The 18,908-nt window shown below is 35.0% G+C and overlaps 1 gene segment (V, D, J or C); it reads right to left on the bottom strand.

Moving 5' to 3' along the window:
• Window positions 1-11,094: 11,094 nt before the first annotated feature.
• The window catches only part of LOC121909335, a 53,479-nt gene continuing 45,665 nt past the window's right edge, over window positions 11,095-18,908 (bottom strand). Inside the window, 4 exon segments of the C gene segment in view lie at window positions 11,095-11,485; window positions 13,634-13,741; window positions 13,838-13,888; window positions 14,091-14,288. Coding sequence covers window positions 11,484-11,485; window positions 13,634-13,741; window positions 13,838-13,888; window positions 14,091-14,288 — 359 coding nt within the window.

Below are 18,908 nucleotides of genomic sequence, written 5' to 3'. Positions count from 1 at the left end.
CCCATTTGACCTTTGATCTTCCTCATATTTTGGTATGAATGTTGATTTTTATGATTTAAACACACAAAAATGTCACAAAATGAGTTCAGATACAGACGATTACGTAGAGAAACACACGAGTTGTCTTGTTTTAATGATCATAGTGATAATTTGACCTCAGCTGCAGGGTCACAGGGTTTATAGTCGAGTTGAGAAAACTTTGACTCTTCAATTTCTGCTGCAGTGTTTGAGGAGGTTTAAATGTATATAATATATATACTGTATACATACAGTATATTTATGTAGGAAACAGGTTACATTTACTACATGATATGTATCACATCATTTCTCTTCAGCATTTTTGAGTGACACAATAAGAGAAAAGAAATAAGCAACAAATAAGTCAATATCAATATAATAATATATCATCACCACTGCCGACATGCTTATATATGCAAATCGCTGGTAGATGAAGAGCTTCAATGTATTTTAAGTAAATAAACACATAATATCCACATTTCCAAAATCAATAAATCAGTACATTCACTCAAATACTTTACTGATCAGTTTTATGGTGCGTGTACTTTACTTTAGGTATGTTTATTTTATTGAACTACAGCTGTAGTTACTTTGCAGATTAATGCAAACGAGGGGCTTCTAAAATCTCTACATGGCCATAAGTATATAGACGGGGGTTTTGACATACATTTTGGCCACAGTAGACATCAGTGTACTTCAAGCTTTGTGGTTTTAGAGTGTCATGTTCAACTGTTCAGCAGCTTTAAACCATTTATTCATATGTTATAAGACAACACAAAAAGGTTAAATGAGAATCCAGCAGCAGACGACTGATTCATTTCTTTAATCACTGATGAGACAGAGCGAGAGCTGGGCGGTCCCACGACGCATTTTAGATGAAACTAATGATTATTATTGGTCTGAGGAGGGCGCCACAGCAGTCAAACATGGATGCCAAACACAATATCTCAGCATGATGCAGACTGATTGAACTGTATTCAGTTTATTTTTAACAAAATAGTACTCTCTGGATCTCAGAAGTTTCAGTTATTCTGATGAGGATAAAAGAAGACGTATGACACAACGCTTAAAATATGTATCATCAGTCAAAGTTAAACACAACAGTAAAACAGTTAATCACAAATCAATGTTCAAATATTAAAATTAACACACACAAACTTGGGACCCTGCCAGTGGAAAACAGGTGGAGTGGAAGTGGGCGCACACACACACACACACACACACACACACACACACACACACACACACACAGCTGTGAGTTTCACTCTGTGGTTTTTATCGTTTCCATTCAGTGTGCTTGTGTAACCTGGAAGTGATGACACACATTCAGTTATCAGACCAACATGTTGAGTGTTTCTGGATTTCTGCCTTCATAACTGTAAAGTTCACCACAGTCACCAAAGACAAAACATTTACCAGTTACCGCCTCCATATCTCATAATGATCCGTATCTTATTGATGAGTAAATGTTGGAAAATAAAATGTGTGATTTCAACAGTTGGCCCCATTTGAGATGATTGAATTTTCTTTAATTTCCTTCACAGAGTTTCATCATAATAAAGTCAAGACTCAGCTACAAACTTAACTCAAGTTCTGCTCATTGTCAGTATTTGATAATAACTGTTCTCTCATCATGTGCACCGTTAATACCAAACATCTATCAGACTAATTAAAGGAGGGTTCACAGTGTTTCCCAGTGTGTTAAACCAGCAGTCAGGTGTCCTTAAAAGTCTCTGTGAAGCTTATATTCAGCTTCAGCAGTCTGAGTTAGTCATATCAAGTGGATATCTGACACATTTACAGTCTTTTTAGCATCAAATTCCCTCTTTGTGTTTCCTCGGACAGTGTTTCCCTGTTGAGCTGCAGGTGGAAGTATAGTAACAAAAAGAGGAACTTTGGCACTAAAAAGACTGTAACGTTGAAAGATATCTACTTGATTTGACTCATTTGGACGCTGAAGCTTCATATTAGCTTCAGATAAACTTTTAAATACATTTTTGCACAGAAGGAGGACTGTGGATTTTGTCCTCCATCACTTCCATTGTAAGGTCATTATGAAGGGATCTTCTAATGGTCAGTATGAACAGGAGGAATGATTTCAGCAAGAAAAACAGGTTTCGATGTTCATTTGGGCTCCTGACTGTTGGTTTAAGACACATTTGAAAAATTGTCATATCATCCTTTAAGAGAAGAGCAGTGACATATAGAATAGTATCATCCGCATAAAAATGTAACATCCAGTTTTATTGACGCTCCCTGTGAGGTTATTGTCCTGTCTGACTAACTATAAGCAAGCTGTTTCTTCAATAACTTTTTTTTTTTAACAAAATAGTGAACAAGAAGTCAGGGGGAAGTAAGAGAGAGAAAACAGATAAGATCCTGGGCTACTGTGACTGATTAGTGAGTTAGCAGTTAGCTCACCAGCCCTGCAAGTCATCACTACGTCACCACACTTATTTTGCTTGGACAAGCAAATGTCTCTTTGTGGTGTGACCGCATCTTCAGTATTTTTTTCACTCACAGAGGAAACACAGATGCATAAATGAAAACCGCACTTACAAATACACCAGCTGGAATCACATATAATCATCCTGTATTATGGGTTTATGATGCTACATGAGAGCAGCTTGTCTTCTAGATGATCAGCAAAAGTTAGATGATGTTTGCTTCATCCAAAACACTGTGAGCCCTTAATGGTCATTTAGGAGGAAATAATAGAGAGAAATTTCCAAGGTCAACATGCAAAATCCTTATATCTCTACAACACATAAAAGCTAACAAGCTAACCTAGCCTAGAATGTTCAGATGTCACACTGTTACCTTTACGTCTATTCATGGTGATGTTGAACAGTTAATGATTCATTATTATTTTAGGGATTATTAGTTAAAGGACAGTTTATTTTTCCTTGAATATATCAGTTAGAAATTTCCCTGAAAGTAATTGGTGGTGGTTAAAAGAATACCCTACATGGCCAAAAGTATGTGGACACTACAACATGTCCAAACTCTATCAAACTAACAATGTTATACTACTATTGTCATAGTGTTGTTTTCAGATCCAGAGTCCATCCAGTGAAATCATTTTAAAATAATTTCTCTCTACAATATCTGTGCATGGAAACTATGATATGGTTAAAGTTAGGATGGATTGTAGATATAGTTATAGAAATAAATTACATTAATTGCAAGACTGTGACAGGACATGAACTCTGTGAACTGTATGAAGATCTGAGATGCATCACGCAGCTACTGCGACTTGAGGCTGAAGCGCCTTAAAGTGCCACTGATGGCTGCTAGATGCTCCAACAGACTCCCATTCAAAAAACTGTCCACTTCTCTCCATAAATACTGAGTCTGTCATTTTTAGAAGTAGAAAAAACGTTGTAAACAGAGCGTTCAGAGCAGGTTGGCTTTTGACTTGCAGGGAGCATTTCTAAACATGTTCACCTCATGTTTTGAGACTTTGACCATGTTTAACATCAACATCAGAACAGGATATAAAACAGAAAACCACAAAAAGCAGAATATGAACCATTTAATGTGCTTTTGGTCTGTTTCTCCTGGTTCGGGCCTTTTGGTGCTAATGAAGGGAAATCCTAATAATGTAGCATGCAATGATATTTCAGACAATAATGTTCCTCCAACTTTGTGATCCCAGCTTGTTCCCCTTTGCACAAAGCAGCTCCAGACACAAATAAATAGTTTTCTCAGTTTGGAAGAACTTGACCTCAGCTCCACACATACTGTACTGTTGGTTGTAGTTTCATTCTGAATTCATAATTTGAATTTATTATTGACATTAAAATGTTCTCACATTTAAGATCTAAAACTCAAGTTGGTCCTCACAAAGACAGAAGTGTAACATCACGCTCACACTCCTGCTGATGCATTTTTGTGCAGCAGAACAAACAGGAAACCGCAGAGAGAATCGCAGCTCATCTGATCGACTCGTTCCAGTTTGAGCAGCTCTGCTGATCACAAACACTGATAACTTCTGTTTGTTTTATTAACATTTACATTTAAAACCTACAGCATGTGTTACACTGCTGCTCCAGTTTCAAGACTAAGACCACAACTAATTCAGTTCAATAAACTAAAAAACAGAAAAAAAAATACGGACATGAACCATCCTGGGTGGAAGGTGAACTGTAAAGAGTTTAAATAAAGAGAAGTTAAGAGTGTTTTTCTCTGAGCGAGTGCATGTTCACTCCATTAAGAGCTTCTTTATGTCAGTTGTCTGTGGTGAAGATGATGCATTTTTAAAGTAACTTTGCATAGTTAACTGTCTGTAAGTGATAGAAAAATCTGTACATTGTGTACCATGCATGGTTATATATATATATATCAGACTACAGGGCCCCAAGGGTAACAGCAGGACAAAGTCATATGGATATCCTGTGGAAGGGAGAGCTCTGTAAAGCTTTGTCTAGGTCTGGTAGGAATCTGTAAACAGCTAAAGGTGCCTCCCAAAGCCATCAATATATATACCAGTGATTTCCTTTCTTCTTCAGAATACTCCACGGAGACTCTGCGGACTCTCCGTGTCTGTAAAATGTGTGTTGTTTAAATTAAACAAACGCTTGACTTCAACCAACCTCAGTCTATTGATAATTTATCTATCAGTAAGCATGTTATATATTAAAAATACATCACAAAGTGTGAGTGAGTATGAAAACGAAGCTTCGTGTGCAGTAAAGAGACTTTATAACTCATGTTTGTGGGTGGAAGTCACAGTTTCAGAAAGTAAACTGATTGATTTAGCAGCTGCTGGAGGCAGACATTACTCTGAACGTCAGATTCAACTGAAAACGAAGCAGTTTCATCAACAACAACAGAAATAAAAAAGAAATAAAATCCCGTTAGGAAAGTTTCAGCCAGAAGAGATGAATAAGAGAGACAATGAGCAAACAGACCAACACATTCACATAAAATGTCACTTAATAAAGAACATCAGTGCTCAAAAATATAAACTTAAAAATAGAAAAACAAAACTTAGTTTTGTGGTTCATTCTGCAGATTCCTGTGTGTTGAGTGTTTAGTCGTCAGTTACGATGCTTTTGGGAAACACATCTTTAGCTTAAGAAGTTCATCATCTTCTTGGGAAACGAGGCTCAGAGCTGCTAAGTGTAGTTATGTTCTGATAAACTGCACCTGTCGAAGGAAATATACTTTATGTTAAGTTTTTCTATGACCCCTGCCCTCAAATTGTGTCCTCAGAGGACTCAATGAATTCCTTTAAATTAACGTTAAGACGACTGACATCGGAAGTTTGAATTCATAGCGAGAGGTTTTTTTCACAGCTGACATTTTCACTTGACATTAATAATACTGATACCGACTGATAATACTGAATCCTTTTTTAATATTATGAGACAGATGACACAAGAAACAGCACAACATATTTCCGTGATGTAAAGACACATCATACCACCAACAAACCAGCAGAATAAATATCTACATATTCATCTGTAAATCACACCATGTATGAAAATTACAGACAAGTTACGGCTAGAATGATTCAATCACGTTTCCTATAATCAGTAATTTGGCACACACTCTTTGCTTGACTTATGTCGCCCACTTTACGTTTGCTTTTTGATCCTATGGCTGCTTGTTTGTTTATTTTTCTGGATTACATGAATCTTGTATTTTCTCATACTTGCGTGTTGAGGTGAGGTTCCTTCTATAAGCCTCTGATAAATAATATAGACAGGATTTTATTGGTATTGTGGTTACCTATTTTTTTTTAATCTGCAATGGTACATTATTGAAAATATATGTGAGGAAACTTGTTTATAGTGTGCAGTTGCTACAACGTCAAGTGTGCACACTGTGACTTGCAGAAAACATGACGCAGTGTGGACGGATGTTTTGGGCCGAAGCCTTCTACTAAAGTAACATCATAATATGACAATGTGCAGGTTTCATTGAACTATTTTAGTTGTTTCCTGGGTCACTTCATTAGAGCAGAGCCATCAAGTCTCTACAGGCTGATTTTCATCTTGGACTGAGATATGAAATTAAAGACAAATAAAGAAAAGAAATGGTGATAATAGTAAGTAGTAATAGTAATAGTAGCAATAATAATATCAGTAATGATAACATGTTATATATTTGAAGTGATTTTATTTAACAAGCAGAAACTCTTCATCCTGGTCTTTAACGTCTGATGGTTTATAGAGAGTCACATTAATGTTGTTCTGTATAAGCAGCACCTGCCGTCCTCACTGTTGTGTCCCATCCCCGCCTCTGTTTATTCTCTACACCGATGACTGTTCACAGATAATAAATGAGTCATCACATGGGCCTGTCGACTTCTGCAGGCTTCACTTTCACACTGCGACTGTGCTGAACAACACGCTGCTGTTACACTTTGACTCAAACAGAAAACACATCGACTCACTGGTCGGTCAGACAAACAGCTTTGTAGAAAAACACCATGACTGACATCAGAACAATCTGGTTTACTGATTACAAGACTAATTCTGAGGTACTGATGGTAAAACATGCTAATCTCTAAGAGTAATCTTGTTTCCACAGAGTCACATAGAGTTTCATAAAGTGGTGGAAGAAGTACTCAGTTCCTTTACTGCAGTAAAAGTACCAATAGAGTGATGTAAAAATACTAATTTACTCTTACAAGTAAAAATCCTGCATGAAAAATCTTATTTCATCATACTTGATGTAGTTAAAGTATTGCAGTAAAAGTACATAAGTATTATGAGCTTGATGTAGTTCAAGTATTGCAGTAAAAGTACATAAGTATTATGAGCTTGATGTAGTTCAAGTATTGCAGTAAAAGTACATAAGTATTATGAGCTTGATGTAGTTAAAGTATTGCAGTAAAAGTACATAAGTATTATGAGCTTGATGTAGTTAAAGTATTGCAGTAAAAGTAGTGGTTTGGTCCCTCTGACTGATATATTATTATATATGACATCATTAGATTATTAATACTGAAGCATCAGTGTTAGAGCAGCATGTTACTGTTGTAGCTGCTGGAGGTGGAGCTAGTTTACACTACTTTATATACAGTTAGCTAGTTTAGTCCAGTGGTTCCCAACCTAGGGGTCGGGCCCCTCCAAAGGGTCAGCAGATAAATCTGAGGGGTGGTGAGATGATTAATGGGAGAGGAAAGAAGAAAAAACAAAGTTCTGATACACAAATCTGTTTTCAGTTTTTGGACTTTTTCTCTAATCTTTGATTTTTGCTGAAATATTGGATCATTTGAACATTTATTGAAATGAAAGCATGTGAGAAGTTTAGAGGGAAAAATCACTATTTGGTGGAGCTGTTAACAACTCATAGACATGTGAAATGTGACCCCGACTACACACTGCTTTTTGTAAGACGTCAAAAGACAAAAAGGTTGGAAACCACTGGTTTCATCTTTAACAATGTGTTGTATTTTAAAAGCTTGTTATATTATCCATTGTGTCAAATCTTCATCTGAAAAGTAACTTAAGCTGTCAAATAAATGTAGTGGAGTAGAAAGTACAATATTTCCCTCTGAAATGTAGAAAGTAGCATCACATGGAAATACTCAAGTAAAGTACAAGTACCTCAAAACTGTACATAAGTAAATGTATTCAGTTAAACCTCTGGCTTCATATTTAAAATCAGTTTTAGCTTCCTTATTGTGCACATAACAGCAGTCCTGCTGAATTCTGGAAAAAATACTTTCACATCTGTCAGTATCTTAAAACACATTGCTCCTGGTTTGGAAAAACAGACACATATCTTCAGAGTATCCTATAATAACTAGTCTTTAAAAATCGCTAAATTTCTGAACCACAAATCTATTTTTCATTCATAAATACCTCATCATAAATGGGTGATTAAACCTTAATGAGGCCTTCAGAGAGCAGAGAAAGATTTCTTTATGTTTTTATTTGTTTATGGAGAATTTTTTTAATCAAATGCAGGTCATATTGAACCCACAAACACTCTCCATGTACAAAAATGTGTATCAGCTGCACAAAATTTAAAAAAAAAAAAATTGAAATATTTCCATTTTTATATATTCTAGGTCATTTGAAGATACATCTCACCACAGTAACATTTATACTTTTCAGTTGTGTTTCCCGGGGCTTTGGTAATAAGGTGATGTAAAGGCAAGAAGGTATTAAGATTTGAGAGGAATTCAAAATGAAGGTTTAAAAATTTCTAAATAAAATGAATAAAGAATATAGTGTGCAAGGCTGCATTGGTAGCAGCGTTCATGAACATGGATTGTGCAAAAAGAAACTATAATACGGAAATACAGAACAGAGTTCGGTAGTGAAAACAGTGACTCAGAAAGAGCCGAAGGAGCTGAGCAGGTACAAGAGTGATGAGAAAGAGCGCTAGGCAGAAGTTTTTATGTTGTTTGTCTTTTAATTATCAACGTAAACAACAACTGGAAGTGGATTAGTGCATAAGAAATACCATAAACAACAAGAAAAATTGCAACAGTCAACAAAAAAGTGCCGCAAGGTTAAAGGGGCTCAGTCTGGTTTGGTCTGAATGAAGGTAATTCTTAATACTGGATCATATATTAGTGCAGATGAACTGTGACGCCGACAGTGAGTCAGACCTGATCATCAGCATCAGTGTTGGACCTCGTTGATGCTCTAGTGCTGCAAGTCCCTGCAGCCAGGTTCCAACATCTGCTAGAAACAAAGACCACCAGAGGAGTGTTGTTCTGATGTCCACATACTTTTGGCCATATAATGTACCTCATTATAACAAGTTTTTTCCCTAAATTTTAAGACAAAAATGTCTCTTTTTATAACAAGAAAAGTAATAGAAGGTTGCTGCTGATCTGATCGGAGTTTAAAACACACCGACATTGTGTTAACAGTCACGAACAGACTCTGAAACGATGGGCCCCGGGCCACAGATGCCTGAGTGGCCCCTCATCATATAACATAACATATGTTTGTCATGAAATCTTAAAGCTGATGTCTTTGAGAAGGACTTTTAAAATTGTCCTTTGAATCTTCTACAAGAAGGTTTCAGTTACTTCATAGATGTATTTCTTTAGGGCCCCTGACACTTTGGGGCCCCTGGGCTTCTGCCCAGCAGGCCTGTATGATGATCCATCTGTGACAAAAGTATTTGGACACTCAGACTTCTGGTTGTGTCAGTATTCTTTATGAAAATGCTTCTTCCGTCAGCTTTGCCTATTTTTTAGGGACCGAGCCCAAAAGGCAGAGGACTACTGTAAAACAGTAGGGTCCTCGCCTAAGGGTGAGGACCCTACTGTTTTTCGTGCGTTTGTTTCTTTCTTTCTGTCTTTCTTTCTTTATTATTACGCCACTTAAACCCTAAATTTGACCCCCTAAACATGCTCAAAAACTCACCAAATTTGGCACATCAGGTCTGGAAAAAAATTTGATAAAATGTAAAAATTAACCCCTAAAGTGCTAAAATGTGCTCTCTAGTGCCACTTATGTAACTAAAATGGCCGCCACAGCCCGTAGGAATGTCATAGAGAGATCAAACCAAAACTCAATTATTCGTCTCATCAAGACCTATAAATCATGTGCTGACACCCCTGACCTAAATCCATCAGAAAGTCCATCAGAAAGTCCGCAATCTCAATTTCAAAATGAGACTTTGACCCAATTTTGGACCCTGAACAAACGCTATCTCCTCCACGGACGTTTATGGTATCAGCTTCAAACTTTAATACATGACTTATGACACTGTGCTGAAACAAAGTTGTTAAAAACTTTGTAATAACTCGAACGGTTTGGATTTTATGAGCCCTGAAAGTTGCAGTGCCACATCACCCTTACAATGTAAAACAATGGGGAGGCAATCTATGGGCATGAACTTTGTGTCAAACAGAGGCTTCTGACATCTAAACTATAAGTCAGACCACTTTGAAACCTGTATCAATGGATTCGCAATGAAATTTCCTACTAAAATATGATTTTTAATGTTAGATTTGGCCAAAGTCATGGGATTTATGAAGAGATTTTACAAGAGGCGTACTCTAAAATCCTCCTCTCCAACTGCTCCTGGTGATGTCACTCCCTCAGTGCTGTGAAACATTCTGCAATACACACTCATTATAAAATCACAGGAGGAGCAAGAAAAGACTAAAACTCACACTCTAATATCTCAAAAACAATAAAAGACAGAAAACACATGTAAATTCAAGATTTGTAGGTCAAAGTCTTGTGACTCATTTAAAGTTCAAATGAAGTTTGTATCTAAAATTATGTGGAAGCAGTAAATGTTCAAAAAGGTGTGGGTTCGCTCACACTCTCCATTCAAATATATGAGTATTTTTCTGTGTCCAGCTGCAGTTACTTATTGTCTCTACACACCTGACAGTAGTGTCAATCAAACTTTCAAAATAAAAGCAAACCACACTTGTAAGAAATATCTCTCATTTTTAAAAAGCAAAATGATCTGATCCCGACAGGCCAGAGTGTGAGGTCCTGACCAACGCTGCTTGCAGCTTTAATTTTAGATATAATTTACTTTCATTGATATTTTCTGTACTTGTGCAAATGTGCTTCTAGCAGAAACTGTAACTGATGACAAATTTATTGATTAACCCTCGTCTTCTGTTTGTGGTCGTGGAGACCCCTGGACATCTTCAACACATTACTTCTGTTTGGGGTCCAACTGTTTAACTGTTGATGTTGTGCTTCTGTTATTGGAGTTTTTCCTGCCAAACATGACTAACTTCACTCTGTAGGATAACATGTACTTCTTTGTCTTTTAGCAAACAAATGGAATATATGTGTTCATGCACCTGCACGCCTATATAACATATAAAACATGAAATATTCCCTTATTTGGCCTAATAACAAAGCTTCATAGTTATTTATGTATTTTATCACCTTCATCAAATGGGCAACCCCAGTTTTTGGCAAAAGGAGGAGTTACTACTTCAATACTTTTTTGCATATTGGGTTTTAATAAGGTCAGACGAAAAGAAAAATGATCTTGTTGATCTTGTAATTATTATTATTATTCACATACAGCAGTGGTTTCTGTGGGACCCCAAACAATGAGAAAGTATAACCAAAGATTAAAGTAAGAATTATGAATAACTCACATTAAAGTCAGTCTCGGTCGTTTTTCAATGTTTATTGAAACATCACACAGGAAATATAACATAGAGAGGTTATTAAAAGGGTTTTTTTATACTAAAAGCAGGACAATCAGTCTGTCAGACTTTTAACTGTAACTGTGATATTTACATCAGCAGGACAAACAAGAGTAAAAATTAATTCATCAAAAGCAAAAACAACTTCTACAAAATACTAAATGTTACATGTATTACAGGACGCCCTCATGACTGTCCACAGTATTAAGACATTAACAGATGGTATGATGAACAGGTCATATGATATTATTACATGTTTATACACGATGAAGGTGAGCATTGAACTTGATGCTTCATCTGAAACTCCTGTGAATCCGCCATCTTGGAGTTTTTTCTTGGTGAAGCTCTGATGAGCTCCTAAAAGACAAAACATGACAAAAACATTTAATTAATCTGACCTGAATCGTTTTTTATTAACAAAGACATCTCTTCAGTTTATATCTCAGTGGTTTAATACTCAACATGTTAAACAGAATGTGAACTTCTGTCTGTAGGTTCCCAAAATATGATGCAAATTCTATGTGAAATTCCAAAACGTTGGCAAAAGAAAACATGAATCAGTGTCAGTTTTATCAAGATGTTCAAAGTCAAAGCAGTAAATTATTAGTTGAAGTATTCATCTTGAGTCCTGAGAAAAGTTAATTTTTCCAAAAAAGATAAAAACTTCTTGAACGTAAAACAATATTGTTCATTGAAAACTTCATGAAGACTTAATTTAATTTGTTACATGAAGCATTTCAAATGTGTATTTGTATTTATATTGCTGTTTTTCAGGGATCAAGATGATACTTCACTTTACAAACTGAAATGTTAACTTTTCATTTACATTCATTTTTTCCATGTCCAGTGTAACCAAACCATCTAAGCCACTGACTGAGCTTCCAGTAGTGAGCTCTAAACAGCTATGGCAGGCGCCAAAGGTCAAAGTTAAACCAAGTAGCAATTCTATGAGGTGTAATGGACTGTTACAACACACAGCTTAGGTAATAACTTTAGCATTCACCTTGGTTTTCTCCTCCACATCAGTGGTTTAGATGACTGGGATAAACTGGACTTGTTGTTGGCTCGTGGACTCGTGTAAAAATATGTCTTCCTCTGTACTGTAAATTGTGTCCATAAGAACAATCCTATCTCCTACAAATTATGTTCTCATATCACTGACTTCCATTGGTGCATGTGTTTTGTAGGAAATATTTATATTGAACGTATCTGCAAATGGTTCCAGCAACTAAAGCATGATGATGAACGTTTTTATGCTTCTGTTCAACATCAACAACTCACAGCTTTGATTCAGATTCGGGAAAGATAGTTAAGTTGGTTAAATACTGAAATGGTCGATGCTAACTTGAAGCACAAGACAGGATGCGTTTACTTTTTAAAACATTAAATTAAAACCACCATCTTATTCTAAACTTATACTAGTATCTAAACAGGTGGGATGCAGGACATGAACCCTGATCAACGGTCAAGGTCAAAGACCTGAACTATCCACCAAGACCTCCCTAAAAATTCAGCCATTACAGTTTCATCCAAATCAATTTTGTAAGAGGGTGACATTGGATTATTCTGCAGTAGTGAGAACTATCCATTGCCAAGACTTGAGGTTCATACACTGCAGTGTACAGACGGTGTGGTTGTTGGAGTGATTGATGAAGGTATAAGTGTTTGTCATCAATATTAGCATCCCAAAGTACAACATATTCTCTGACCCTCACCAGAATTCAAAGGCAGAACAGTAAGAACGTAACCAAAAGGTTGTCAGTGATCCTTTAAAAACGTGCTTGTTAAACGTAATGAGAGGTTTGAGCAATCGTCCAAAATCGACACCCTCTTTGGGAACGATGGACAAACAACCATAACAAAATGCAGGTTTTTAAAACACTCAATCCTACTTTTACAGTTTTTTATCAGTGTTAAGCTACTGTAGATGTAATTATTTTAAACATTAAAAGCAAAGTAGAGGAAATTTAGGGCTGCAACTAAACATTATTTTTCATTATTAATTAATCTGGTGATTTTTTGATTAATTGTTGCCAGTCCAAGGCTCCGTCTTCAAATGTTTCATTTTGTCCGACTAAAAGTTTGGAACTCAGTCAATTTAATATAATGTTGGACAAGAAAAGCAGCAAACTTTTTGGCATTTTTGCTTGAAAATGACTGAAATGACGAATTGATTATCAAATTCATAATTTCTAATGATGAACAAATCCATTAATTGTTTTATCATTCCAGCTGTAAAGCAATTAAAAATAATCAGTGAATGAGAACAGTGTTGTCGTTGGACTCTGTTGTTGTACTGATGGAATTATTGGAAATCAACATTATGCTGAATTTATCAAGACAACAGATAAACATGGTGGAATTGTTGAGTTTGTATCAACGGCAAATCAAACAAAATCAGAAAAAACTGTGAGGCATGATTCTAAAATATGATCAAATATACCCATAAAAACCTACAGTATCTAAGTTTATATGAGCATCAACAGTAAGCGTGTTTGTACTCACACTGACTGATCCACAGCCGCAGAGTCATCAGGACGTTGAAGATGATGGTCTTCACAAAGATAATCCTGAGGCCCAGGATGGTCAGAGACATGATGTTTACCTTCGCACCTGCAAACAGCAATGAGATAAATTACACCAATACTCAAAGAAACAAACAGAGCTTTTACCGCCAGAATCAGCCGTTCAGTGAGATTTAATACTAACCTGGCTCCAAAGTATCTTCACATGGAACATAAGGTTCATCATCTGCTGAAACAAATCAGACACAAGAAATGATTATTGGCTTAGTTGACAGTGATAAGCACTTTGCATATGAATCACTTTAGCAGTTAGCATTACTTTTGATATTATCACAAGCATTGTCAGCGAGTGCTATGGGAGGTTTTGGCAGTCACTTTAGTCTTCTGATAAAAATGATACAATCAGTGGTCATACACAGGAAATTGTTCATACTTACTTGACTCGCACTCCTCCTTGTCATTTCCTATCCAAGCCACCCGGTTGAACAGAGAGTCTCCTGATATCCGGACAGGCTCTGTGCCCTTGAAAAGCTTGGGTTTACCGTCTGTTGCGTCATATCGGCTGAAACCAGTGGCCAGGCATAATTTCGACTTATCATCCTGTAGTTCAAAGTAGGATGGTTTAAAGTCATTCCCTGAAAAACACAAAAAAGGACAACTCATAAACAACAGGAATCATGTGTGAACATTGCCAACGTAACTGTATATTTAAGTGTTCTGGCAGCTCTGCCAGATGTGTTTCATGTTTATAAAAAAAAAACAGAGCTAGGCTGGGGAAGTTTGGACATGTCGTGATATCCATAATAACTGAACAGATGATGAAAAAAAAGAGCACCACCTACAGAAGCTCAAACTGTATCCAACACAAATCCGAAGAAGACATCACACAGACACACAGTGATTGAAACGCAGTCTGAAACATCCTTTTTTTTAGCTGTTGTGACGATTTCATACTCAGCTGCTTCCCCAAAAGTGACAATCAACATTTTAGAAAGAATAATCCCGAACTGGAGCCCTGCTGGAAAAATATTTTAATTATTCTAAAACTTGTTTTTGAAAGCTCAGTTTGAAATATGAGCTGCTAGGAAGATATTAAGAGAAACGTTTACGATCAGCACATAAGTCAAGCCAGGAGTTTGTGTTATTAGTTTGTGAATTTTCTTACAAATGTGTATTATGATTATTCTCTTTTATAATAAGTTTTCATGTGGTTTGGTATTTTTCTGTTTACTAATTCAAAATACAGTTTAAGCATGGCAGTCATTTATAAAACATAACTGGGTGTATTGTATTGTTTTTGAATAAACATAATACATCCATATCTATTTATTTATACTTTGTATGTATATTTCTCTCATGATAATTTCTGTAATTTGTATTATTTGTACTTTAAATACTTCAGTAAATTTAATTTAAGCATACAAGTCACAGAACCACACATATACATACTTCATACAGCCTAATGTAAAACGATCCAATCATTTTGGGTATAAAGGTTCTATTTATAGCACACTAATGATAAAATATAGCACAGGTATGATAGTTTTTTTTTAGAAAAGTGTACTATTTTGGTACACAAGTAGCCAAATATACACAAAAGTATTATTTCAAAACATTTAACCATATATTAAGTGCATTGTTTAATGTCATTACGTGGTTTGAATTAAACATTATGTTAGCGTTCTACTTTGAGATACATTAGAAGTAAACTGAAGCACATTAAATACAGAAAATGTATATCTGGTGTATTTGAAATTGTGTATTTGTACTTTTTAAATTATTTCATAAAATCTTAAGCTCTTGTAGAAACATTTAAATGATAACGTAAACATCAATTGTATCGATGACTTACTCAACAGAACGATCAGTTTTGATCCAGATCCAAACAGGATTTTGTTGTTGTTGTAATTCACACAGCAGATTGTCCAATTACAAATACAGATGATGCTACTTCAATTATATTTCAGAAAGACTTAGAAATATCACTCTGACATTAGAATATATTCAGATTCAAATATAATATTTAATAACTCACTTTTTTCAACCATAACTTTAGTGCCAGCTCCAAAAACAAATTTTCCGACTCCAAGTTGTGTCACACATTGTTCTGGTGTTTGACAATTACCGCTCTTTTCAGTTCTTAGTCTGTTTCTTTTGTCAGAATATTTGGGAAAAAGAAATGGTGTTTTTTTTAACTGTTTGAATTGTTTATGTTGAGCAGATAAAATAGTATAATAAAGTAAATGTTTGCACTGTTATGTGGGGTTTTATGTTGTGACCTTATGTTGCTTTTATTACTATTATTAGAGTTCAGTTATAACTGTGATGCAATAAACTTACTTGTCAGAATAACAAGTTTAATTCCAGATGCAAATATAGTCCTGATGTTGTCAATCACACAAAAGTTAGTCTGTCAGTTCCTGCTTTTATCTGACATAGATATGAGTGACGCAACAATGTTGTTGTTATGTTATAATTAAAAGTGATTCTGCATCCAGAGTAAGTCCTCTGATTAACTCAGCTTAGCTGTAAACGAGAAACCCACCTCCACATTATTATGAATGTCATAAATGTCTATACATTTTTTGGGATAGATTTAAAAAACGGTCAACACATGTCAAAGGCGAGTTTGCGTAGTTGTACACTTACTCGACAGTACAATCACTCTGACTCCAGATCCAAATGTGATTTTGAAGTTGTTGCCGTTCACACAGAAATTAAACCAGTTACAAAAACCAGAGCAGCGTCTCACACTCAAGTGTCTTCATTTAAATGACTGTAATTATTGATGTCAGTCTAACCTGGTCTGCATTTTTTCCTGCATTTTCATCAAAGGTTTCAGTATTTTTCAAATAATTATAAGTTAGCGATTATATCAACTATAACTATAAATTGAATCATTTACTTCAGTGAAGTTAAGTCTCGCACTTACTTGTCAGAACAACAAGTTTAATTCCAGATCCAAATACGATCCTGATGTTATTCACACACTGGTTCATCTGGCAGCAAAAACACCAGCTAACTGAATACTGGGGACATATTTGTTAACTACTATTATTATTATTTTCTTTATGTTTCACTAAGAATGAAAAGTGTAAAATATATTACTATTATTTATATTAATGATAACAGAGTTTTATTTTTAGAATGTTTTTTTCACATAAGAAGTTAAAAGTATTGTTTTACTGATAATGAACATGACGTGCATCAATGTAAAAAAATCAAAATGCAGGTTCGAAGTAAAATGACTAGTTCAGACATCAATAGGTGATGCTTAGGAAGAAATGGTAGTAAGGGACACCCCTGTCTCGTCCTTTTACTTGTAAATTGATAGTTTAAGTTCGATAACCAGAGCCTGTCATTTCACTAAATACCAAATAGAAATTACGTACAGTACTTCTAAAACTTGTGCAGTTTTGTGCAAAGATATTGAATACTTAATGTGTCTTCATAGCGCATCATGAATTTTGATGTTGTCAAAGAGTGTTAACAAGTCAGACTATAGTTTCATGCTTACGCTAACTGTTAAGTTCTGCTTCTGTTTAACTTAGTACTCCAAAAAGTTATGTTTCTGATCTAATCTGATATTTTATCTAATCATTTACAAGCATCATTTTTACAATGTACATTATAAAATGCGAAATTACTGAAGGAATATATACCAAAAAAAACCTAACCTAACCTTCATGGTAATCATAACTAATTGAGTTTAGCAACCAGTTCAATATAACAATCAGTAATGTTATTTGGACTGGTTGAATATAATCAAAATGCACTTACGTGATGATACAGTAACTTTGATCCCAGATCCAAACATGAGTTTGTAGTTATTACTATTCACACAGCAAGTTACCAGCATTCAAAAACCACTGTAGCATCTGGCATGTATGACTGTACATCTCACTCAGTTTGTTTCTCAAAAAATGTACAAATCTACAAATTGTATTTATTCTGATTCATATTAAGATTAATATTTCTCATTTTTATTGCCATGTGCAACACTAACAGTCTACATTTAGTGTAGATTGTAATATTAAGTGGCTTTTGAATAATTGTTGTTTATCCATTATTACATTAACAGTCCAATATTTTAAGAAAAACTACAAATAAATTGAATAAGCGTGACTTACTCAGCCACACATTTAATTTGATCCCACTGCCAAACATTATTTTCTGTCCACTTCCATCCACACAGACAAAAACACACAAGTTACCTGAATTGTTATTGGCTTTATCAGTTTTGGAAGAATTGCTTCAATATTTTGCTCTGTTACTGCAGATCATCATTATTATTATTATTATTATTATTATTATTATTATTATTATGATTATGATTATCATTAATATTGTTTAACTTCACTATCAGATGCAGACCTTAAAATTGCCTGGAACTAAGGATTAGTTTGATGTAAGACAGTCTTCTAACTGTTTTTTCATCAAAATAGCTAAAAGTAGCAACACTTCAAACTGTAGAAGCTAGAACTAGATAATGTTTTGCATTTGTACTCTATAAATTAATTAAACAATTAATTATAATATAACTGCCATTGGTTGATTCTCTCTGAATTAACCATCAATTATATAACAAACTGCTTGAGTGCTACAAACTTGCAGTATGATTTTTCACTGTAACTTTCTGCAGATAGATGGTGGTTTTGACCATTTATCAATAATTTACATTCTGAGTGCATGTATTGTTTTGTCACGACTCACGTGTTTGTACGATTAAATCGACTCCAGCTCCAAAGGTGATTTTAGAGCCAGCAGCATTCACACAGTAAGTGAGCACAGCACAACAAACACTGGCTGCTTAAACTCTACAGAACTACTGATTACTGAAACGTTAAGTACAGTTTTTACTGTTTATAAATATGTAGTTTGAATATAAAAACGTATATATAACGTGTATTTTTACTCATTTTCAGAGTTAAACTAAATGATGAGATACTTGTTTTGTTAGTGTAGTATATATTTCATATTTAGTCATATTAGACATATAAGAAATCACAGTTTCGGATATTTCACATGTGATAAATTCACAATAAACGTGCATGGGATTTTCAACAATAACATCACGTATAAAAACAACAACATCACATGTGAAACAGCTTATATGCCCATGTGGTTTTTTTGACATTGTACATGTGAAATATGATATTTCGCAAATGAAAGCATGAATTTGACATGTTCTGTATTTATTTTAGGTTTGTAATGTTTATGTATTGTATGCAATACATAAAATACATTACAAAGAA

This window comes from Thunnus maccoyii, chromosome 12 (assembly GCF_910596095.1).
Source record: "Thunnus maccoyii chromosome 12, fThuMac1.1, whole genome shotgun sequence".
Taxonomy (NCBI): Eukaryota; Metazoa; Chordata; class Actinopteri; order Scombriformes; family Scombridae; genus Thunnus; species Thunnus maccoyii.
The sequence above is the reverse complement of the archived record's forward strand: the minus strand, read 5'-3'. Positions and strand labels throughout refer to the sequence as shown.